The sequence below is a fragment of the Aquarana catesbeiana genome, unplaced genomic scaffold (genome assembly GCF_042186555.1).
Source record: "Aquarana catesbeiana isolate 2022-GZ unplaced genomic scaffold, ASM4218655v1 unanchor237, whole genome shotgun sequence".
NCBI lineage: Eukaryota > Metazoa > Chordata > Amphibia > Anura > Ranidae > Aquarana > Aquarana catesbeiana.
This window is the reverse complement of record NW_027362665.1, coordinates 217,363-242,450: the sequence shown is the minus strand read 5'-3', so window position 1 is coordinate 242,450 and position 25,088 is coordinate 217,363. Positions and strand designations below refer to the sequence as shown.

Here is a 25,088-nt window from a genome sequence, read left to right as displayed (position 1 = left end):
TCTATCATTGGTCATTGAGCCCCATTGTTGGTGTCATTTGGAGAAGTTGTGCCCCATCATTGGTGTCATGGGGGGGGTGTGCCCTGTCATTGGTGTCAGGGGAAGGAACTGTGTCCCATTATTGGTGTCTTTGGAGGAGGGGATTGTGCCCCATCATTGCTGTCAGTGGGCCTCATTGTTGGTGTCGGTGGAAGGAATTGTGCCCCATCCAGTGGTGTCATTGGGAGGAATGGTGTCCCATTGTTGGTACCATTGGGGGGGAATTGTGCCCCTTCATTATGCCCCATTGTTCATATCAGTTGATGGAATAGTGCCCAAAGGGCCAGCTAAAAGCAAGTAAAGTGCCTCATCTGGCCCCTGGGCCGCAGTTTGGAGACCACTGCTCTAGGTCATCCACATAAAGCTGCACTTGCACTTCTCATTGACAGGACTGGGTTTTCTGCTGTTCAGGGGAGACCACTCTCTGTAAAAACAGGGCTTAATTAAAGGTGCTTAGTAAAGACTTTAGAGGAAAGAGTTGTCAGCTCCTGTCTTGTCTCAGTATTAATATCTGCCTTCAGAGTAAATTGTATTTGGCTACCAACCAGCTCTTCACTGGTTGGTAGGGACTGTACAAGGTGGGCTCTCTGGAGATGTGCAGGGCAATGTCAGGAGGTTGCTTACCAGACTGAGGGTGTCAGCTTGCTCTGGGTTTATCGCGGGGGAAGGGTGAGTCTATCTGTGCTCCTGGATCTCCTAGAGCATGTGTCCATCATGCTGGTGGATGGAGGAGGGTCCACTATGTGAGGGGAGAAGAAGAGATCCAGCAGCTGCTCCCAGGGTGCCCCATCAACCTAGAAAGACTCTTTCCTGTATTTCAACATTAAAGAAGGAGAAGACAGTCTGTAGCCAGGAAAGCAGCCCAGTACAGCAGAGCTCACATTCTGTGCGCACTACTACTCCATAGCCAAACCATGCTGCTGGTGTCACTCTCAATGGGGTGCCTGAGGCAGGTGCCACCCTAGTTTCATCCCTGATCCCATGCCCTGCATTCTTCACCTTATAAATTACTTGCCTTATCCCGTGCACTGACAACCCACGCTACACTAAAAAAACCTGTATCCTAATTTTTTATAGCTGACTCCTAGATTCAAAGCAAATTTGTCAAGCCCCGCCTTAAGTGACTTCCTCCCCTCCCCCTCATCTCCTTCATTATGTAAGTCATGCTGAGATAATCTCCCATTAGCTGAGCAATATTCTCATTAGTCTCTGAGCTCCTTCTTGCTATTCCTCGTCCTGCCTGTTGTTTCCTTGGATTGATTTTCTGTGTAGTGACCCCGGCTTCATCTCTTGGATGCGCTCGTCTGTTGCTTGTCCTGACCTTTATCCTGAATTCCTGGATCTCCTCCTCATCTCTCCTCCATATCCTCTTACACAGCTTTTCTCCACACCTGCAGTGATCCTGGGGGGTGGAAACTTGGCACCAGCACTCAGCAAAATCCATCCCCACCATGAGAGCTTACTTTCACAGATTCCTGACAGATTTCTGTATGGTAAAGGTCAAAGTTCACTCTTCAGTTTAGGAGAGGAAGGACACACCCAGGAACAATGATTTGGTTTGCATGGGAGCCTCATATAGAGGACCCCTCAAATCTCCCCATCCAAATGTCCCTCCATCCAACGTCTATATGTCCTATGACATCACACTGACCTCACAGCTCCTCCTCCCAATGTCCCTCCATCCAGAGTCTATATGTCCTATGACATCACACTGACCTCACAGCTCCTCCCCCAATGTCCCTCCATCCAGAGTCTATATGTCTTATGACATCACACTGACCTCACAGCTCCTCCTCCCAATGTCCCTCCATCCAGAGTCTATATGTCCTATGACATCACACTGACCTCACAGCTCCTCCTCCCAATGTCCCTCCATCCAGAGTCTATATGTCCTATGACATCACACTGACCTCACAGCTCCTCCTCCCAATGTCACTCAATCCAGAGTCTATATGTCCTATGAGATCACACTGACCTCACAGCTCCTCCCCCCAATGTCCCTCCATCCAGAGTCTATATGTCCTATGACATCACACTGACCTCACAGCTCCTCCTCCCAATGTCCCTCTATCTGGCTTTTTTTATGATTCTCTTAGGATGTGGGCGGACCCTTGGCATCCTCACTAGCAAAATGCGACTGCATTGTATATAATGACGTCAGAATGCCTGCTACACGCTTTTATCCTGCATAGTGTGGGAAAATTATATCTCAGTATAAAAGTGGGGCTTTAATAAAATGGAGACCTGAATAATGAGGTGAGGAGGATTCTTGGACTATCAATTGATTTTACTATTTGTGTTCAGATCTATAGTTTTCCTCCTGTGAAGTCTGGAGATCATATGACCATCACATTGCCTCCACCTCCCTCCCTGATAGAATAGAGAAATACAAAGAAGATTCTAGAAGTCACCAGAGAGATCATGGAGGAGAGGTGAGGAGGATTCTGGGAATTCTGGGACATTATCCAGTAACAGACAAGGGATGTGTCTGGATGGTGACTGTATCATTGTGTGTGTCAGGTTCCTATAAGGTGTCAGGATGTCACTGTCTATTTCTCCATGGAGGAGTGGGAGTATTTAGAAGGACACAAGGATCTCTACAAGGACGTCATGATGGACAATCAGCCGCCCCTCACATCACCGGGTAAGAGGAGACTTTATTGTAAAGGAGAGAGCAGTACGGAGGCTCCACCTAGATCCCCCATCATCTGATAAACACATAGAAACAATGTATTCAGTCAGTGTGTGTGTTTCCTACAGATGGATCCAGTAATGGGAACCCACCAGAGAGATGTCCCCGTCCTCTGTATTCCCGGGATTCCACACAGGAAGGTCACACCATCCCTCACCATCATCAGGTAGATGAGGAACAATCACTGATAGTATCATTAGGATCTGTACATTATCTGCATTGTTACCATTGATGTCATTTTTATTATATATTCAGAGTGGAAACCTGAGAGAGTCTAAAGTTGAGGTTAAAGAAGAGGAGGATGATGAGGATGGGGTGATGGAGGAGTCAGAGTGTCTAAAAGAACACAAAGATCTGTACCAGGACACCATGGTGGAGTCATCCAGCTACAGAAACCCACCAGAGAGATGTCCCCGTCCTCTGTATTCCCGAGATTCCACACAGGAAGATCACATCATCCCTCACCATCATCAGGTAGATGATTGACAATTATTGGTAGTTCTGATTTATACACAGCATGTTTGTTACAATGAATGTTTTATTATATATTCAGAGTGGAATCCTCAGGGATGATAATATTGTTGTTAAAGAAGAGTATAAAGAGGAGGATGAGGAGTATGGAGTGATGGAGGAGTTATCAGAAGGACACAAGGATATGATGGAGCCACCAAATATCAGGAACCCACCAGAGAGATGTCCCCATCCTCTGTATTCCCGGGATTCCACACAGGAAGGTCACACCATTCCTTAACAACATCAGGTAGACGAGGAACAATCACTGATAGTATCATTAGGATCTGTACATTATCTGCATTGTTACCATTGGTGTCATTTTTATTATATATTCAGAGTGGAAATCTGAGAGATTCTAAAGTTGAGGTGAAAGAAGAAGAAGAGAGGTATGTGAGGGATGATCAGCAGTCTATGGAGGAGGATGGAATAACGGGGACATTTATAGAGGAGGACACTCCTACAGAGATCAGCACAGGTGGGTCATTAACACTAAATACATTCCTTCACTGATTGGTCCAGAGTAGGGCGGGGACTGGGTGATATCAGCCTGTAATCCCCTGGTCACTTTCCTGAGCTGTGTTCCCCGTCCTGTATTTCTCTCGGATAATCTTCCTTCTCTGTGCTGCAGACACAATTTATGTATCTAGACTGGATTTATGGAGATTCTGGGGTTCAGCTGGCAGCAAAATGTTCATTTTCAGCATAGACGTTACTAGATCTAGACACCTGGGGTATGTGTTTTGGGTCTTCTGCCCCATACCCGGGTATAGCAAGATGTCTGACAGTATGAGACCGGCAGACCTAATGAGTATAGCAGAAAAGATTCTGGGTTGGACGGAAGTAAATCTTCTATCTTCTGTGGACTTGAAAAAGGAACAAATCTCACTGACAGACACCTTAAGCAGGGAATCTCTTTCACAGATGGAATGGTGTTTAAATCAAACCGTGTTCGAACTGATCGTGGCAAAATCAGGGATGCCCCAGATAGACCTGTTAGCAACCAAAGTAAACAGGAAAGTGGGCCGGTTCTTCTCCCTTCAAAGGGATTGGCTCAGTATTGGCCTAGATGCCCTATCACAACCTTGGGGAACAGACCTAACGTATGCCTTTTCTCAGTTTGTGCTCATACCAAAAATACTATGGAAGTTAAGAGCCTCAAGGGCGAAAGTCATTCTAATTGCCTCATTTTGGCCTCGGAGAGCTTGGTTCCCAGGACTGTTAAAACTCAGCACCACGGATCCTTGCAGACTCCCTTCCAAGCCAGACCTCATTCATCAGGGAACAGTGAATCATCTGCAGGTGGACCATCTCTCTCTGATGGCGTAACTACTGAAAGGGAGCTTTTAGAGCGGAAGGGGCTGTCAGGAAGAGTAGTAGATCCTATCCTTAGCAGCAGGAAAGCCGCCACCAATACGATATACAACAAGATCTGGAAAAAGTTTGGTGTTTGGCGTACAATCAAAACCAGAATCTCAGGCCCTATGATAGCGGCGGTTCTATAATTCCTCCAAGCAAGTGCAGACCTAAACCTTGCAGTCAGTACCCTCAAGGTACAGGTATCTGCTCTATCAAGCTTCCTGAATCGTAGGCTAGTAGAAGAACCCCTAATAAAAAGGTTTCTCACAGCCATATGTCGAAGAAGGCCTCCCAAATCTAGGAGGTTCCCCTCGCGGGACTTATCCGCGGTACTACAGAGTCTTTGCAGGGAGCCATTCGAGTCCCTGGAAGACTGATCCATAAAACTTTTGACCGTAAAAACGATCCTTTTAGTGACACTTGTCTCCGCTAAGAGGGTTGGAGAAATTCAAGCCTTCTCAATGGCAGTACCACTTTGCATAATATCTCAGGACAAAATTATCCTTTCTCTTGACCCTGCTTTCCTGCCTAAAGTAGCTTCCAGCTTCCACTGATTGGAAGAAATAGTAATCCCGTCTTTTTGTGATAATCCTAAAAATGATAAGGAGGCCAAGTTTAATAATCTAAGCATGAGAAGATGCGTGATTGCGTATATCGAGTGCACCAAAGAGTGGAGATCCTCCACAAGTCTGTATGTAATGTTCAGTCCCAGCAAAGGTAAAAGGGCATCAAAAAATACTATCGGCAGGTGGATGAAGTCAACAATCATTGAAGCATACAAGACAGCATCTCTACCACCACCAACAGGAGTCAACGCTCATTCCACAAGAGCAGTATTTACATCTTGGGCTGAAAGAGTCGGAGCTTCGCCACTCCAGAAAGCTGCAACCTGGTCCAGGTTTCATACGTTTGTAAAGCACTATAGGCTGGATGTGCTTGGAAATCAAGACCAGTCCTTTGGCAGGAAAGTGCTGCAGGCTGTGGTCCCGCCCTGATCAGGTAGTTCTATTTGTTCCTCTCTGTAAGCCGCCCTGGAAGATGACTGTGAAAAAACAGAGTTATTATCTGTTAACGCTCTTATCCAGGAGTCTTCCAGGACGGCCTCAGTCCTGTCCCCCCCCCTTGTTTCATAGGAATAATTATGTAACGCTAATGGTTGCATCAATGGAAGTGTTTATTATTTTATCTGTTCCTTCAGTTATTTGTTAATACTGAGGGTCCATGGCCTATGGGGGGTCTTTTATAATGTGTATCATGTGTTTCCTGTACAAGGTGGGAGGAGCCTCTGGAAGACTCCTGGAAAAGAGTGTTAACAGGTAATAACCCTGTTTTTGTAACCCCATCATAACAGATGATTTAAAAAAATCACGCTGCTGCTACTAAATGTCCTATGTTGGCCATACACGGATCGATTTTTGGACGAGAATATTCACACAAATATTTATTCAAAAATTATTTGTACATTCGATGAATAGACGAGTGTAGCTCTAAAATTCCACTTGCTTTTAACATTCAATTATAAAATGAATGTAACTTCTGACCACAAACCACATACATGATGTGAAAATTTGTTCGATGGAGAAAAGTTTTCTGTTCTGCTCCTTAGAATTTTCCCGTCACTGTGGTGGAAAATGAATGCCGATTTGACCCACTAATGGTTAGAAAATTGGATGAATGTTTTTGTGAAAGAAAAATGAGTTTGTGTTCGGCCAGCATAAGTGACATCAGGTGCAGGGAGCTTGTACCCACCTACCTGTCTATGACAAGGGAGTCTGTCATCCATCATATTATATTACACTCCTGTCTGATCATCTGCAAAACAGCGTTTTACCTCTTTTTTATATTTTAATAATGTTGATCTCTGATTCTGATATGTAGCAGATTCTCCCTCTAATAATACATCTATCTGTCTGTTATTCTCAGAGTGGATTAAATATCCAACTATATATCTGGATATTTATATTTACCGCTGGGATAAAGATTGTTGGATCTCTTCCAAACACAGATATATGTCTCCAATCCCTGAATAATAGATACAAATATAAAATTAGAAGGAAGACTAAGCTTCCCCTAAAGAGGAATGGGATTTTACTGGTGACGATGATATCTGTTACCAAGCTAAACACACAGTCAATGAAATGATTTAGGAATTAAATTTATTTTCTTTCTTGTACATCACGGGACACAGAGCCTCAGTAATTACTGATGGGTTATATAGGTATCACTGGTGATTGGACACCGGTCACACCCTAAACAGAAAGTTCAACCCCCTATATAATCCGTCCCTCTACAGGGATACCTTAGTTTTTTCGCCAGTGTCTTAGGTGTTGGATGTGTAAAGATGTCCTGTGCTGAGCTCCAAAGGGAATATCCTATACTGGGACAAGCCAGGCGAACCGGATCCATTTCAAAGTGTCCTTTCTAGGCCGAATTGGATGGTACCCGGGCCTCGTGTCCGAAGAAATTAGGTTTTACCTGTAACGCTTCCTCTTTTTAGAGAGCTGGACCCCGCATTTCAGAATTTTGTTTTTTCTAGCCTTATTTCTGGCCGGGTGCTTTACAGGCCCAGAACTGCGGATCCCCCTATCCGTAGGGGGCCCCAGTCTCTGAAGGTTTTTCCAAACGCAGCCCACCATGAGAGGTGAAGATTGGGTCTGTATAACAGAACCCTGCAGCTGGATTAGGTAAGGGAGATTCCACAGAATTTTTTAATTCTAGTAGGTTTCTCCTTTAAGTAAATGCATGCTATGCCTATTGTCACCACCGGGGGCTGCCAAGAGCACATACCTTCTCATGCTTGATTGTCTGTCTCGATGTTCACGCTGCACAAGCTCCTCCAGCCGAGCTCCAGGTAGGATGGGATGGGGGGCTCTCCTCTGGGATATTCCCCCCAAAAATAGGGGGGGCCGCAAGTGGTCTGTGAGGCGGTAGTATACCGCACTATCACCGCCGCCATCGCCATGTGGCAGGCCCCATCACTACCCTCTCTCCTTCCTCCTCCACCCCCAGCCTTTCCTCCACGCTTGTCCCGGAGGGTCGACACCCACGGGAAGCGCTCGTTTTTTGAAAAACGAGGGGGGGGTGTAGAGGGGGGGTGGAGCATCAGCGCGGCATCCAGCATGCTTAGATGCCCACATCGCCGGCTGCAAGGCTATAAAAGGCACACTTCACAGGTGCACACAGCCTTTGGAGGGACAAAGAGCTGACGGTCGCATGTAAGGTGGGACGCAGGCATTCTCCTAGGCAGCATTTACTAAAGAAACACTAGACTGGGCATTGGTAGCAGGGCTGTTGCTGGACTACATCGCTCAGCAATCAGTGTTCATTTTTTGTGATACCTCCACCTTGTTGCTTTGCACTATGGGTAGAAGAGGTACAAATACCCCAAAAAAACAGAGGCTCTAGGGGATCTCCCTCAGGCTCTGAGGACCCCCTTTTCTGTAGCACCAGGGCCAGGGACCGCTAGCCAGGGAGAGCCATTGGGGTCAGGAGCTACACCTGCTTCTGGCACTTCAGCCCCTGTATACATTACACAGGAGGTTTTTTTCCTCAACCATTAAGGGTTTAGAGGAAAGATTAATGGCCGTAGTTGCATCTTTACTCAGTGGAAGAAAACACACTAGGCCTTCCTCTGTTTCCCAGGACCCTCATGCAGAGGAGCTCTGGGATAAGGGAGAAGAATCCCTTTCAGAGGATCGGGATGGGACGGATGATTCCTCCTCCTGAGAATCAAGTGGAGAGGGACCCTCTTCGGCTTCTCAGGATGAGAAACTCTTAGTACAGATCCTTGCTGGATTGGTCAGCTCCACATTTAAGTTGCCCGTATCTGAATCAGTTAAAGAACCCTCTTCTTCTTTGGGGTCACTGAAACCTCCTCAAACAGTACATGCTTTTCCTGTTTTCATAATTTACTTGAAAAGCTTATTTATTACCCAGATAAACGTTTTTTTCCCCCGAAAAAGTTTTTAACGCTTTATCCTATGGAAGAAAAGTTTATTAAAATGTGGGGGATACCGGCCGTTGATGCTGCCATTTCCTCCGTAAATAAAGGTCTGACTTGTCCTGTAGACAATGCTCAGATGCTCAGGGATCCTGTGGATAAAAAGATGGAGTCCCTGTTGAAAGATATTTTCTCCTTAGCAGGTTCAGTGGCTCAACCTGCAGTGGCAGCGATCGGAGTCTGTCAATACTTAAGAGACCATGTTAAGCAGGTCATCAAAGTTCTTCCTGAACAGCAGGTCCAGGGGTTGGCTAACCTTCCAGCGGCCCTTTGTTTTGCTGTTGACGCCGTCAGAGATTCTATCGTGCAAACCTCTCGTCTTTCACTTGGGTTGGTGCATATACATAGAATCTTGTGGTTGAAGAATTGGTCAGCTGAAGCACCATGTAAGAAACTTCTGGCTGGATTTCCATTTCGTGGTACAAGGTTGTTTGGAGAAGACTTGGATAATTATATCCAAAGCTTCTCTAGTGGGAAAAGCTCTCTCTTACCTGTTAAGAAGAGGAGTAAGCATCCCTCTTTCAAATGGACTCTTTTCCCAGTGCCAGGGGCATCAGCCTCCAGGCAGTGATGACGGCCTCCTCCATCTGGGTCAAGGAACAAGAGTCAACCCCAGGGACAAAAGAAGTCCTGGGGGAAGAGGCCTGCTAGACAAGACTCTAAGGCCTCTTTATGAAGGGGCGCCCCCGCTCGCTCGAGTGGGGGGAAGACTGCTACAGTTCTCAAAGCTCTGGCAGGAGGACTTCCAGGACAGATGGGTAATCTCCATGGTAACCTTAGGTTACAAGCTGGAGTTCCAAGAATTTCCCTCTCCTCGTTTCCTCAGATCAAATGTCCCCAGGGATCCAGAGAAAAAGCAGTCGCTCCTTCTAGCGTTAGAGCGGCTTTTGTCGCAAGAAGTCATCATGGTGGTTCCCACGAAGGATCAGGGATTGGGATTTTATTCCAACCTCTTTAGGGTCCAAAGGCCAAATGGGGATGTCAGACCCATTCTGGATCTAAGGGATCTGAATCGATTCCTAAGGATTCGGTCCTTTCGCATGGAATCAATTCGGACAGTAGTCACCATCCTGCAGGGAGGAGAATTTCTGGCATCGATAGACATCAGAGATGCATATCTGCATGTGCCCATTTTTCCTGCTCATCAAAAATTTTTTGCGTTTTGAGATAGGAGGGCGCCATTTCCAGCCTCGAGTGTTCACAAAGATCTTGGCTCCTTCACAAAGATCTTGGCTCCTCCTCTGGCCAGATTAAGGGCTCAGGGTATAACTGTCATAGCATACCTAGACGACCTGCTCTTGATAGACCGGTCGGTAGCCTCTTTGAATGGGAACTTGAGGACCACAGTCAAGTATCTGGAACACCTAGGTTTGATTCTCATCCTAGAGAAATCTTTCCTAAAACCAGTAAGAAGACTGGAGTATTTTGGTCTGATCATAGATACAAGCCAGGAAAAGGTATTTTTACCTCAGGCAAAGATCACTACCTTAAGGGAGCTGATTCTGGTGGTCAGGACCAAAAAGGGGGTCCTTCTGTCCGCCTTTGTATGAGGCTGCTGGGAAAGATGGTGGCTTCATCAAGCAGTTCCCTATGCTCAGTTTCATTCAAGACTGCTGCAACACAGTATTCTGTCTGCCTGGAACAAGAAGGTTCAGGCATTAGATTTTCCGATGCACCTGTCTCATGCGGTGCATCAGAGCCTCAATTGGTGGTTAATACCCGAAAGCCTGCAGAATGGGAAATCCTTTCTACCGGTTACCTGGATGGTGGTAACAACAGATGCCAGTCTTTCAGGTTGGGGAGCAGTTCTGGAACAGTCTGCGGTCCAAGGGGTATGGTCCAAGACCGAGAGGACCTTACTCATCAACATTCTGGAGATCCGTGTGGCGTATCTAGCCCTAAAGGCCTGAACTATCAGGCTACAGGGTTGCCCAGTCAGGATCCAGTCCGACAATGCCACAGCAGTGGCTTATATCAATCATCAGGGAGGCACCAGGAGCCCGGCTGCTCAAAGAGAAGTGAACCAGATCTTAGTCTGGGCAGAGAAGCAGTTGCCATGCATATCGGCAGTTTTTCATTCCAGGGATAGAGAACTGGCAGGCGGACTATTTAGGTCGCCAGCAGTTACTCCTAGGGGAATGGTCTCTTCATCCCAACGTCTTTTAGGCCATATGACAAAGATGGGGGGTTCCAGATGTAGATCTCTTTGCATCCAGATTCAACAAAAGGATAGACAAATTCGTGGGCGGGACGGATGCGTTGGTGATTCCGTGGCATCGGTTCTCACTGATTTATGCATTCCCGCCTATTCTGCTGCTGCCACGACTCCTTCGCAGGATCAGGCAGGAAAGGAAGTCGGTACTTTTGGTAGCCCCCGCTTGGCCCAGAAGGACGTGGTATGCAGAAATAGTAAGGATGACGGTGGGTTCCCCATGGACCCTGACCTGTTATAGTTACATAGTTACATAGTAGGTGAGGTTGAAAAAAGACACAAGTCCATCAAGTCCAACCTATGTGTGTGATTATGTGTCAGTATTACATTGTATATCCCTGTATGTTGCGGTCATTCAGGTGATAATCTAATAGTTTCTTGAAGCTATCAATGCTCCCCGCTGAGACCACCGACTGTGGAAGGGAATTCCACATCCTTGCCGCTCTTACAGTAAAGAACCCTCTACGTAGTTTAAGGTTAAACCTCTTTTCTTCTAATTGTAATGAGTGGCCACAAGTCTTATTAAACTCTCTTCTGCGAAAAAGTTTTATCCCTATTGTGGGGTCACCAGTCCGCTATTTATATATTGTGGGGTCACCAGTCCGGTATTTATATATTGTGGGGTCACCAGTCCGGTATTTGTATATTGTGGGGTCACCAGTCAGGTATTTGTATATTGTGGGGTCACCAATCCGGTATTTGTATATTGTGGGGTCACCAGTACGGTATTTATATATTGTGGGGTCACCAGTCCGGTATTTATATATTGTGGGGTCACCAGTCCGGTATTTGTATATTGTGGGGTCACCAGTCCGGTATTTGTATATTGTGGGGTCACCAATCCGGTATTTGTATATTGTGGGGTCACCAGTCCGGTATTTATATATTGTGGGGTCACCAGTCCGGTATTTGTATATTGTGGGGTCACCAGTCCGGTATTTATATATTGTGGGGTCACCAGTCCGGTATTTGTATATTGTGGGGTCACCAGTCCGGTATTTGTATATTGTGGGGTCACCAATCCGGTATTTGTATATTGTGGGGTCACCAGTACAGTATTTGTAAATTGAAATCATATCCCCTCTCAAGCGTCTCTTCTCCAGAGAGAATAAGTTCAGTGCTCACAACCTTTCCTCATAACTAAGATCCTCCAGACCCTTTATTAGCTTTGTTGCCCTTCTTTGTACTCGCTCCATTTCCAGTACATCCTTCCTGAGGACTGGTGCCCAGAACTGGTTATCTCAAGGTCCAGTGTTCCATCCTGCCTTACAAACGCTAAATTTGACGGTTTGGCTATTGAAACCCACATTCTGAAGAGTCGTGGGCTTTCAAGTCCTGTGATCTCTACCTTGATCAATGCAAGGAAGCCAGCTTCCAGAGTAATTTATCATAGAGTCTGGAAAGCTTATGTATCCTGGTGTGAATCCAGGGGTTGGCGTCCCAGAAAATATGTGATAGGTAGAATTCTTGATTTTCTACAATTGGGATTAGAGATGAAGCTGGCTTTGAGTACTATCAAGGGCCAGGTCTCGGCCTTATCAGTATTATTGTGCTCGGGATGCGGCGAATCAGCCTCCCTGAACTAATGGTAATCAGTGGAGGTATTCGGGTGCCCCTGGAGGGGGGTTGGGATATCTTTACTCCCTCCCTCACTTCCTTCGCATGCCTTCGGTCGTGCGACTGGTGGCGCATGCGCATTGGCGGCCGCTGTCTGGCCTCTCGGCGCAGGTGTCATTCAGGGGCTCCCACACCGGAAGTGAAGTCAGGGGTCATCACTGACCCTTCACTTCCGGTGGGATTGCGCACTTCTAAGCAGACGATGAGAGTGCTCTCACCATCATATGCTTAGGACAGTTAGAAAGCATACTGCATAGTGGACGGATGTATATCCGCCGGGATTCGTGGCACGCTGTGTGCCCTACAGGTAATTACACTATACTTTCTTCTATTTATGCTTGTAGAAGTAGCTACAGGAACTACTAGAGCAAACAAATAGCTCGGTGTTTCTATCTAACAGACACTAGGAAGGATGTTATTTGCTGCTGACTGTTCAGACCAGCAAGATAATACACTCCCTAACAGTTATCTCCTTTTACCTTTAACTATGGCTGCAATGCATTACATATTTGTACCGCTATGCTAAATCCCTGGAGTGTAAACTTTAGGCTTCTTCTGTTCCACTTAATGATTATTAATCTGATATATTCTTATGCTTGCCAGGCTTTTCTGTCATTTTTACAGTGCCAGCGCCTTATTAACCTCCATACGTTTATGTCCTATTATCTTCTATTATGATCACTGGGCCAAATTCCATATATATATATATGATTATTTGCCCCACATTGTTGGGATTCTATCCGTGGCTCGGCTGGGCTACATTCATTTTATCTACATTTGCGGATATTAAAATATAAGGGAGGGACGAGTGCTGCGGACGGGTGAGTCTTTTATTTGTATGTCACAGCACCAACGTAAGGAAGGTGTCCGGCCTATTGAGCAGTGGATGTGTATGCTCGCATGCTGACCCCCATGAGAGTGGGTTAAAAGCCCTGTCAGGCCAAACACGAGAGTGGGAGACCTTAAAAGCTGGTGAGTTTGAACTTCAGAAGGGAGTGGAATCACGTCACGGAGGTGTGGTGGATGTTTTGAAACACAGCTGATTAGTTTGGAGTCACCTTCACTCTTTGGATTTTCTTCATCTTTTTCACGATCTATTTGGACTGTTATTATTATTATTTTTACACATAAATTTTGGATTTTGCATTATTCCCTTCATAATCAAGATATTTTCTTGTGGATATTCATATTACATTAATATTGTTATCATTTTTTACACTACTGTCACGGGGTGTTAGGCTTTTATTTTCAGTTTATTACTTGATATATTTATCTTTTGGGTAATAGGGAAGATTACCTTACCCATGTAGTGTTAGCTTACTCCAGGTACATCATTCTATTATCCAGTACACTTCTGTACCCACTGCAGTTTATTGGTTATATAGGAGTATCTGGCATCTCCCCACCATCTGGGGGTTAGTGCCACTATTCATCCCTACTATTTTTTGGTGAATTCAGTTTCTTATTTACCTTAATATTTAAGTGGCAACTCCGATAGGGCCTTGATATTTAAATCTCAGCGCAGAGGTGGTAATACAGGCTTGGGGGACGTTTTTTGGACCTGTATACCTTCAGTTTTATAAGACCCATTTACTAGTTACGGGGAATTGTAAGATCCTCAGAGACAAAGCTGCCTGATGTGGGCGGAGTCCTGGTTTAGGGGAAACAATCTGCTCATGTCTAGTAATAATCTTTGTATTCCTATTTTAGTAGATGGACGGGAGATGAGGAAAATCTCAGAGGATTGTCTCACTTTGTCTCCAGACTGTAAAGTAGAAGATGAGGACATCACACAGTATAGTCCAGGAGAAAACCCGACTACCTCAAATGTCCATCCGGCACCACACAGTGTAGATGGACCATCGTATTCCTCTTATCCTGAGGAACCTCAGACTGTGAGGGATGGTGCCGTCCTTCCAACAGAGAAGAGCTTTTCCTGTACTGAGTGCGGGAAGTGTTTCCATTCTAAATCCCATCTTAATAGGCATAAAAGATCTCACACAGGGGAGAAGCCGTATTCCTGTCCTGAGTGCGGGAAGTGTTTCCGTTTTGAATCTGGTCTTAATGTGCATATAAGATCTCATACAGGTGAGAAGCCGTATTCCTGTCCTCAGTGCGGGAAATGTTTTTCACAGAAGTCCAGTCTTTACACACATCAGAGATCTCACACAGGGGAGAAGCCACATTCCTGTCCTGAGTGCGGGAAATGTTTTTCACAGAAGTCCGATCTTTCCAAACATCAGAGATCTCACATGGGGGAGAAGCCGTATTCCTGTCCTGAGTGCGGGAAATATTTTTCACAGAAGCACAGTAATTACACACATCAGAGATCTCACACGGGGGAGAAGCCGTATTCCTGTCCTGAGTGTGGGAAATGTTTTTCAGAGAAGTCCAGTCTTTACAGACATCAGAGATCTCACACGGGGGAGAAGCCGTATTCCAGTCCTGAGTGTGGGAAATGTTTTTCACAGAAGTCCAAACTTCACAGCCATCAGAGATCTCACATGGGGGAGAAGCCGTATTCCTGTCCTGAGTGTGGGAAATGTTTTTCACAGAAGTCCAAACTTTACAGCCATCAGAGATCTCACATGGGGGAGAAGCCGTATTCCAGTCCTGAGTGTGGGAAATGTTTTTCATAGAAGTCCAAACTTCACAGCCATCAGAGATCTCACACGGGGGAGAAGCCGTATTCCTGTCCTGAGTGCGGGAAATGTTTTTCAGTGAAGTCCGATCTTTACAGACATCAGACATCTCACACAGGAGAGAAGCCGTTTTCCTGTCCTGAGTGTGGGAAATGTTTTACACAGAAGTCCCATGTTTCCACACATCAGAGATCTCACACAGGAGAGAAGCCGTTTTTCTGTCCTGAGTGCGGGAAATGTTTTTCACAGAAGTCCGATCTTTACACACATCAGAGATCTCACACGGGGGAGAAGCCGTATTCCTGTCCTGAGTGCGGGAAATATTTTTCACAGAAGCACAGTCTTTACACACATCAGAGATCTCACACAGGGGAGAAGCCGTATTCCTGTCCTGAGTGTGGGAAATGTTTTTCAGACAAGTCCAGTCTTTACCCACATCAGAGATCTCACACGGGGGAGAAGCCGTATTCCTGTCCTGAGTGTGGGAAATATTTTTCAGACAAGTCCAGTCTTTACACACATCAGAGATCTCACACGGGGGAGAAGCCGTATTCCTGCCCTGAGTGCGGGAAATGTTTTTCACAGAAGTCCAGTCTTTCCACACATCAGAAATCTCACACAAGGGAGAAGCCGCATTCGCGGCCTTGTGTGTCAAGCCAGGGACCGAGCAGGCCAGTGGGGTGAAGCTTGTGAAGTATTGGAAGTGCCAAACTAGGAACCAAGCACAGAGGTGGGGGTGACGCTTGAGGAAGATACCACCGTGAAGATTGGAGGAGCTGAAGGGATTCAGAGTCAGTGAATCAGAGGATCTAGTGAGAGACCGGGAGCTCAGTGTGCTGAAGAACTACAAGGAGAAGTTGTAGTGAAGGTGAAAAAACTGTTATGCTTTGTGTTAGGAAGTGGTAAGGACTGTTGCCATAGGAAACAGCATTCCTGCACGTGAAGATGTGGCTTCTTGCTGGATGCATTTCCCTGCATGGCTGTCCTCCTATGGAAGCCTCCGAGTCTGCTAATTAATCTTGCAACTGCTGGCCCTAACCCTCTTTCCCCCAAAAAGTTTGTAAGAGAAATAAACGTGTCTGGCGCCCAAAAACTTCCACCTTGCACCCACTATGCCTCACAACCAACCATATACAGAAGGATGTCAGCTATCTCTGGCCCTGGAGGTTCTCATTAGACTGAAGGAGGCTGGAGACCTTGCCACATTTGTAGTAGTTCAAGCAGTCCCTGACAGCCAGGAGCTCTTTTTCCCGTGAGTCACACTAGGTATCTGTGAATTTAGTGGCCAAAATGTCCCAACAAAGGTACTCTAGTGAAGAGGCCTACAGGATTCTGAGTACGACAGCTGAGAGCGATGGAGGAGTCCTCACTGACAGAATCAGGCTCTGAATACAAACCTGTATAGAGCAGCGGCACCCTGACAGGGAGCTCAGAGGATGGAGAAGAGGTCCCTGCTAAGGTTAGGCGTACCCGACCCTGGGTAGCTGAAATGCTAGGAACACTTGATTTGTCTAATATGCAGCAGGAGGCCAGTACTAATGCCACACTACCTTTTGGTGAGCTGGCAGGCACCAGCAGCCTAGTACATCCTAGTGTTTTATATACCAGGACAGAAGTATTTTGTGATGACCTGGCGAGTCGCAAAAATGCAGTCCAAACTGGTGAGGTAGCTAGCACTAGTAGCATTCGCAGACACCAAGGATTCACCCATAGAGCCCATAGTGTTTGGCAGCCCACAGATTCTGCCCCCCCCCCCCCCATTCACTGCCCAACCCGGAATTCAGATGGAAACAGCAAATTTACCAACTCCCCTAAATTTTTTTTTTTTTATGTTTTTCACGGAAAATCTGTATCGATCAATTGTGAGCTGAAGGAATTTATACACACAACCATACATCACCACCAACCCAAATTCAACTCTTGCAAGACAATTCGCATGGAGACCTATCAAGGTTTATAAATGTAAAACTTTTTTTGGGCCTTACACCCAACATGGGCATTACTAAAAAGAATGAGCTGCAATCATATTGGTCCAGAGACCCGATTCATCATATGCCCGTGTTCTCTGCTGCAATGGTCAAGCATAGATATGAGACGATAATGCGTTTTAGTGATCACACACTTTGTCGTCCTCGGGGTGATCCTGAATATGATCAGCTTTACAAAATTCTGCCCCTCATAAACTACCTGTCCCAGAAATTTGCAGATGTGTATACGCCCCAACAAACCATCTATGTAGATGAGTCCATCATACATTTCACTGGCCACCTTGGAGGGTGGGGGGCCCCTCTCCCGCCACCGATAAAACTGATCTTGCGGTGAATCCGCCACAGAGACCACTTTTATTTTAAAGAGAAACGCATGCTGTTCCTGAAAATACCAGGTTTATGACAGCCTAACATCAATAGTATACAAGCTCTTGAAGGGGTTGATAAGGGACTATATACAAGATTTTAGTAATGAGAACAGTATCATTAGCAGTAATCACCATGGATTCATGAAGAATCGTTCTTGCCAAACCAATCTATTAACCTTCTATGAGGAGGTGAGTTGCCAGCTAGATAAAGGAAGGCCCATAGACGTGGTGTATCTGGATTTTGCAAAAGCAGTTGACACAGTTCCCCATAAACGTTTACTGTACAAAATAAGGTGCGTTGGCATGGACCATAGGGTGAGTACATGGATTAAAAACTGGCTACAAGGGCGAGTTCAGTGGGTGGTGATAAATGGGGAGTACTCAGAATGGTCAGGGATGGGTAGTGGGGTCCCCCAGGGTTCTTTGCGGATGATGCTAAGCAGGGCAATAACTTCTCCGCAGGATGTGGAAACCTTGCAAGAAGATTTGAACAAATTAATGGGGTGGGCAACTACATGGCAAATGAGGTTTAATGTATCAAAAATGTAAAATAATGCATTAGGGTGGCAAAAATCTGAATGCAATCTATAGACGGGGGGAGAACCTCTGGGGGAATCTAGGATGGAAAGGGACCTGGGGGTCCTAGTAGATGATAGGCTCAGCAATGGCATACAATGCCAAGCTGCTGATAACAAAGCAAACAGAATATTGGCATGCATTAAAAAGGGGATCAACTCCAGAGATAAAATGATAATTCTCCCGCTCTACAAGACTCTGGTCCGGCCGCACCTGGAGTGTGCTGTCCAGTTCTGGGCACCAGTCCTCAGGAATGATGTACTGGAAATCAAGCGAGTAAAAAGAAAGGCAATAAAGCTAATAAAGGGACTGGAGGACATTAGTTATGAGGAAAGGTTGCGAGCACTAAACTTATTCTCTCTGGGGAAGAGACGCTTGAGAGGGGATATGATTTCAACTTACAAATACCGTACTGGTGACCCCACAATAGGGAGAAAACATTTTCGCAGAAGGGAGTTTAACAAGACACATGGCCCCTCATTAAAATTAGAAGAAAAGAGGTTTAACCTTAAACTATGTAGAGGGTTCTTTACTGTAAGAGCGGCAAGGATGTGGAATTCCCATCCACAGGCAGTGGTCTCAGCAGGGGGTATCAATAGTTTCAAGAAGCGATTAGATAAGCACCGCAACATACAGGGATATACAATGTAATACTGACATATAATCACACACAGAGGTTGGACTTGATGGACGTGTGTCTTTTCAACCTCTTCTAATATGTAATTATGTAAGCTAGCTGCTGCCATAACAATGGTATTTAGCATCATAGTACCGACGTACGGGTACAACAATTTGCGTGAAGTGGTTTAAGGGTAACTACACTTGCGTGGGAAAAAAAGCAACCAAAGAAAAAATAATATAGCGCATATAATTGTGACACTAATCATATTGTGATTGAATGTTATTAAAAATCACCTTTCCTTTTCAATCTGCATCCAATGTAATTTTCTGAGAATACATTGCAATATGGCTACCTGGAGTTGTCCTGTACACAGTGTGTACTGACCACTCCCCATAATTTCCTGCTTGTGTGATTGGCTCACCAATTTTCCAAGAATTCTGCCCTAAGATACAATTTAGATTTCGGGCATCCCCTGAAACAAAAATGTCATTTTTTGGAGAGATACTTTTAATAGGAACACGTCTAAAGGGATGCAGGCCCAGCAGCTTTCCTCATTAGTGCCCTGCAGCTGCACACCTGACAGTTAATTATGAAACCACTTCCATTAGACTTACTTAGAACAGAGGCACAGACAAACACACAGGGAATTCTTCAGAATAACAAAAGGTAGGAATCCGCAACAAAGGTTGTTATAATCCCTGCAATGTACACAGATCACCCAGAGGGGAATGTTTTTTTCTCAACAAAAGGGGAGTTACGATTTAACCATTGTAATTTACTTTGCAGGAACACCAATCAGCTGCAGCACTGATCTGTTTATTCTGACAGCAGCGGGGTGTTGCTCTCAGAATACATACATCCATTCCTGCAGCGCTGCAGGAGGAGATTTGCCATCCACAGTTTAAAAAAATGTGCATGCCCAAGCATGAGTGGCCTGTGGGGTCAGTGAGTGGATTGCTCCTTTGCTTCAGCATATATTTTTTTCACTTTTTTGGTTTAGATTTCAGTTAAAAAAAGTTGTTGTTTTTATTGAGTTAATCTCATATTGTTATTGTGTTTTTTTGTTAACCATTGTTTTCTTTAGAGCAGGGGTCTCAAACTCAAATTACCTGAGGGCCACAAGACAAGTTTTCATATCCCATGGGGGCCGCATGCAAACTTCAAAAACAACAGTACTGGTGTCAGCGGATGCATTATTGACCCCCAGCACTGGGGTCAGCAGACGCATTGTTTTAAACCCCAGCGGACGCATTATTAACCCCCATCGATGGTGTCAGCAGGCGCATTATTAACCCCCAGCACTGGTGTCAGCAGACGCATTAATAAACCCCAGCACTGGTGTTAGCGGACGCATTAATAAATCCCAGCACCGGTGTTAAGGGACGCATTATTAAAACCCAGCACTGGTGTCAACGGACGCAATATTAAACCCCAGCACTGATGTTAGTGGACGCATTATTAAACCCCAGAACTGGTGTCAACGGACGCATTATTAAACCCCAGCACTGGTGTCAGCGGACGCATTATTAAACCCCAGCACTGATGTGAGCAGACGCATTATTAACCCCATCACTGTTGTCAGCAGATGCATTATTAAACCCCAGCACTGGTGTTAGTGGACGCATTATTAAACCCCAGCACTGGTATTAGCGGACGCATTATTAAACCCGAGCACTGATGTTAGCGGACGCATTATTAAACCCGAGCACTGATGTTAGCAGACGCATTAATAAACAACAGCACTGGTGTTAGCGGACGCATTATTAAACCCCAGCACTGGTGTCAGCGTATGTATTATTAAACCCATCACTGGTGTCAGCGGATGCATTATTAAACCTCAGAACTGGTTTCAGCGGACGCACTATTAAACCCCAGCACTGATGTTAGCAGAGGCATTTTAAACCCCAGCACTGGTGTCAGCAGATGCATTTTTAAACCCCAGCACTGGTGTCAGCGGACGCATTATTAAACTCCAGCACTGGTGTCAGCGGACGCATTATTAAACCCCAGCACTGGTGTTAGCAGACGCATTATTAAACTCCAGTACTGCTGTTAGCAGACGCATTATTAAACTCCAGTACTGGTGTCTCTGTCTACTTTACAAATGAGGTCATTTGGGGGCATGTTTTTACCGTAGAGGAAATGTGTAAGTTCTGTATATAATTGTATTCTACTTTGTATGTATTGCACACGGCACTAATAATGTTTTCATTACATGTTTGCATTCTTTAGAGTCCTGATTAGAATGAGCCTGCCTATGTTACGCCCCTTGTAACCATACAAGTACAATTGTAATATTAATGTGATACCTACATAATCTTGTGTATAAAAACCTTCAATTGTGTCATAATAAAACACAACAGTTATTTGGAAAGATGCGGAGTGTATCTTTTATGTCTGTTCCCTACTGCAGTAGTTATAATTAATTTGAAACCACTAATCAATATGAGGATAGGAGTTGCCTATCAATAAAATTCCATATCAGATGGCAAGCTTTGCCTAGGAGGTGATTTACAGGTGATCCTGAGAATCTAAAAAGAGGAGCTTGAAACGATCCGGGAATTTCTGATAATCAGCCTTTTGCTTACATTTGAGTTATCAGACTTCCTTGATCTGTAAAACATTTTAGGGATAAAGGGTACCTATTTTACTCCCCTTAATCAAACTGGTTATATGTTATTTTGTCACTGTCTACTCTCCATCAGAGTGTTCACAGGTATATGTAGTACACATCTGCTATATAAAGTAGTTTAGAGGCAAGAGGGTATAGGCACAAGTAGAGGAGACTGGCCAGTCATTATGGGCATTAAATTAAGTAAGGGAATGAAGGGTAAGAGACCCTCAAAAAAAAAAAAAGGTGAGATAGAACCTGTGATAGACTCCGAACATCCTGACTGGGTATCTCCGCCAAGAAGCTGCTTCCCAAGCTCTGGAACACGAGACCAGTGAATCTGGCTATAGTTACCCCAAGAACTAGACAGCACCAGTCTTGGAGTAAACCAGAATAAGAACTGTTTATTTGAACAAGGTATACAGGCTTTTATACACTTGAGAAGGAGGTCACTCACCACATTAACAATGACCCAAATATTTAGCCAAAACATCACACAATGGTTTAGCTAATGAGCTACAGCTGACTCATGGCTAATTCCATTACAGAGGATCCTTAATTAGCCATCGGGATGACTCAGATGTATTATTGCAGGTCAGACTTGTCGGCTTCAAGCTCAGAAGGTATAATACACATTAACATATTAGTATATGTAGCACCTTCTACTTAAGGTAGGTGCTAGAAGTAGGTTTTTGGAAACAGCAGGTAAATTTAGGCAGGCCTAGCTGGTGGCTAGGCTTGTTTGTTTTGATCTGTGTGGGGTGAGAGTGGCCTAGAGCAGAGCTGGTGACTCACAGGCAGCATCACCTCACTGTCACCTCCCTCTTTCTTCTAGAGGATTCTAGAAGGGAGGAGGAGCTGTCTGGGGGGCCTCGGGGAGCCCTGACCAATCCCCAACTAGGATTGGCAGGGGGCAGTCCTCCTTGAAATACCCAGAGTCAGCCCAGCTGGGGAGGAATTTTTTGGGTGGAAGAACTGGAGATGGAGCACTAGGTTGTCGGGGCCTTTGAGGGCGCTCCCCAGTCTGGGGGTTGACCTTGGGCCTGTGAGTTCGGGTGCAGGACAGAGGCCTTTCCAATAAGTGACAAGGATCTGGACAGGAGGCACCAGCAGAAGAACTAAAGAGGACAACAAGAGCAAGTGTTGCCTGGGCAAGTCTCCAGGAGGGAACCGCCAGTGGCAGCCAGGAGGGCTGGTGAGTGACAGGCACAGTCTGGAGGACTGGGAGTGAGCAGTCTGGGATGGGTGCAGAGCCAGCTGGAAGGACTGTGGGGTCATGGCAGTGGAGTTTGGGCAGCTGCAGCCAGGAGAGCTGGCAGGGCCTGAAGGGGACTAGCTGGAAGCAGTAGTCCATAATAGGGCAGCTAGCACCAAGGACTTTGTCATTATTTCTGCTACATTAACCACTTCACCCCAGAAGATTTGGTTGCTCAATGACCAGGCCATTTTTTGCGATTCGGCACTGTGTCGCTTTAACTGACAATTGTGTGGTTGTGCAACTCTGTACCCAAACAAAATTGATGTCCTTTTTTTCCCACAAATAGAGCTTTCTTTTGGTGGTATTTGATCATCTCTGCGTTTTTTATTTTTTGCTCTATAAACAAAAAAAGAGTGAAAATTTTGAAAAAAAACACAATATTTTGCTATAATAAATATCCCAATTTTTTTTTTTAAAAAAGCAAATTTTTTCCCTCAGTTTGGGCAGATATGTACTCTTCTACATATTTTTGGTAAGAAAAATTGCAATAAGCGTATATTGGTTGGTTTGCGCAAAAAAATATAGCGTCTACAAAATAGGGGAAAGATTTATGGCATTTGTATTATTATTTATTTTTCTTACTAGTAGTGACGATGATCAGCGATTTTTATCAGGACTGCGACATTATGGCGGACAGATCGGACACTTTTGACACATTTTTGGGACCATTGACAATTATGTAGCGATCAGAGCTATAAAAATGCACTGATTATTGTGTAAATGTCACTGGCAGGGAATGGGTTAACACTAGGGGGCAATCAAGGGGTTAGAGTGATTGTAAGCCTTTGTTTTTTTTAATTTAAAATAACAAACATGTCATACTTACCTCCACTGTGCAGCTCATTTTGCACAGTGTGGCCCCAACCCTCCTCTTCTGGGGTCCCTCGGCTGCTCTCGCAGCTCCTCCCTGCATCAGATAAAGCACTAGGAGAAGCGCTCTCCCGGGGGGTTACCTTGCGGGCACGCTCCCGAGTCCAGCATTCGACATCCATAGACACAAATGCCAGACTCCCCCCCCCCCCCCGACACCGCGTCATTGGATTCAATTGACAGCAGCGGGAGCCAATGGCTGCGCTGCTGTGAATCTATCCAACCAAGAGCCGGGACCCTGTGCAGAGAGGGCGTCTCCGCCAAGGAAAATACGGGAGTCAGGTAAGTAAAATGGGCGGTTAGGGGGCCGGTCACTGGCAGAAGTTTTTTCACCTTAATGCAAAGGATGCATGAGGGTTTACAACCCCTTTAATTGTGTTCCCTAGTGTGTGTTCTAACTGTAGGGGGAGGGGACTGACTAGAGGAAATGACAGATCGTTGTTCGTAGCTTGTAGGAACACACAATCTGTTTCTCCTCTCCTCACAGAACAGGGATTTGTGTGTTTACACACACACACACGTCCCTGTTCTGGCTCTCATGCCCATGATCGCACATGGCCGGCGGTCATCGCGACCGTCAGCCACGCGCATCGGCACCCCCGTAGTGCAGCGGGCCCGTGCCTGTTATCCCGACGTACAGCTACGACAGTTAGCGGGAACATGCCGACCTGCCGCAGTATAATGATGGCGGCTGGTCAGCAAGCGGTTAAAGGGGCCCACGGCCCCTGCCTGCAAATGGTCAGTGCTAAGGCCTAACTGAGTTTGGTGTTGGGCCTAACCATGTGCTAGCAAGTCCTGGGAAGAGAAGTGTTGTGCAAGAGAGAGAGAAAGTAACAGTCTGCAAGCAAGTGTTGTGCTGGAGGAGACTGGAGTAAGAGAGTGATCTACCAATTCATCAACAATTGATCCACCAACTGGTCTACCAATTGACTCACTAATTTGTTTTGAACATCCCATAATCCTCTTACCCATCCAAGTTCAATATCCCCTCAATAAAATAACAAGAACAACGCACAGGACTGTTCACTGTCTCTGGAGTGAATGCTGGGCTGGGTAGAGGTGACAGGTGGACCACATAATTCAGCAGCCCCTACGGTGGTACCGCTACATTTGGGGGCTCATTCCGGGACCACTTGTTTATGTGACCTGCCAGCCGTTGCCCCTAGCAACCATGGAAGCGAGCTAGGGTGCTTTGTTCCATCAGTATTGAGGAAATTGAACCTTGGGAAGGACTTGTGTGCTCTGCCTGCTATACAGTACCATAATAGTAACATTACAAATGTGCCCAGTGCTCTGCAAATGCTGGACATCTTGAACTGTTGCTCCAACCTCCTGCTATAGACAGTAAAGAATGCCTGAGAGTGTTTACTGTTGCCTGGGGTGATCGGGTCAACCTGTGGGTGCCTGTGGGCGGGACTGTACTAAAATTGATCCTTTCAGTAGGACACTGGCTTCAAACTTTATTGTTGCTACCGGCAACCACCAGAAAAGTCAGCAGTGATCTACCCTCAGTTGCTTGGGCACAGTCGGTGCTGAGCGACATGCCTGGACAAGTCCTGCTAGCATCAGCATGCCTGCAAACTTTAGTGTGTCTAACAAGGGGTTACAGCAGCGTGCCCAGGGAGGAGATGGTCCATCAGTTCCAAAGGCGCTAGCCCGTTTGGAAGCGAGGGGCCCAGGAGGAGATGAAAAGTTTCCTGCTAGTAGCAGACACCATGAGAGAG

At 45.7% G+C, this 25,088-nt stretch overlaps 3 protein-coding genes and 1 pseudogene across 6 annotated transcripts in view; 2 read left to right on the top strand and 2 right to left on the bottom strand.

Moving 5' to 3' along the window:
* Window positions 1-25,088, bottom strand: part of LOC141122012 (uncharacterized) — a 373,719-nt gene that overhangs the window by 262,008 nt on the left and 86,623 nt on the right. The gene's annotated exons all lie outside the window — the stretch shown is intronic.
* The window catches only part of LOC141122007 (uncharacterized), an 88,960-nt gene that overhangs the window by 13,090 nt on the left and 50,782 nt on the right, over window positions 1-25,088 (top strand). The window contains exons 2-5 of one of the 4 annotated variants that reach the window (XM_073611798.1): window positions 2,344-2,471; window positions 2,560-2,683; window positions 2,800-2,897; window positions 2,987-3,205. The exons of 1 other annotated variant lie outside the window; for it this stretch is intronic. In XM_073611798.1, the coding sequence (XP_073467899.1) occupies window positions 2,599-2,683; window positions 2,800-2,897; window positions 2,987-3,205 (402 nt within the window). In that variant the 5' untranslated portion in view covers window positions 2,344-2,471; window positions 2,560-2,598. Of the gene's footprint in view, window positions 1-2,343; window positions 2,684-2,799; window positions 2,898-2,986; window positions 3,206-25,088 lie in introns of all 4 variants that reach the window. 2 more of the 4 variants (XM_073611802.1, XM_073611799.1) reach the window with 2 other exon arrangements.
* Window positions 1-25,088, bottom strand: part of LOC141122023 (uncharacterized) — a 313,410-nt gene that overhangs the window by 267,999 nt on the left and 20,323 nt on the right. The gene's annotated exons all lie outside the window — the stretch shown is intronic.
* On the top strand, window positions 12,634-21,001 carry LOC141122019 (uncharacterized; annotated as a pseudogene).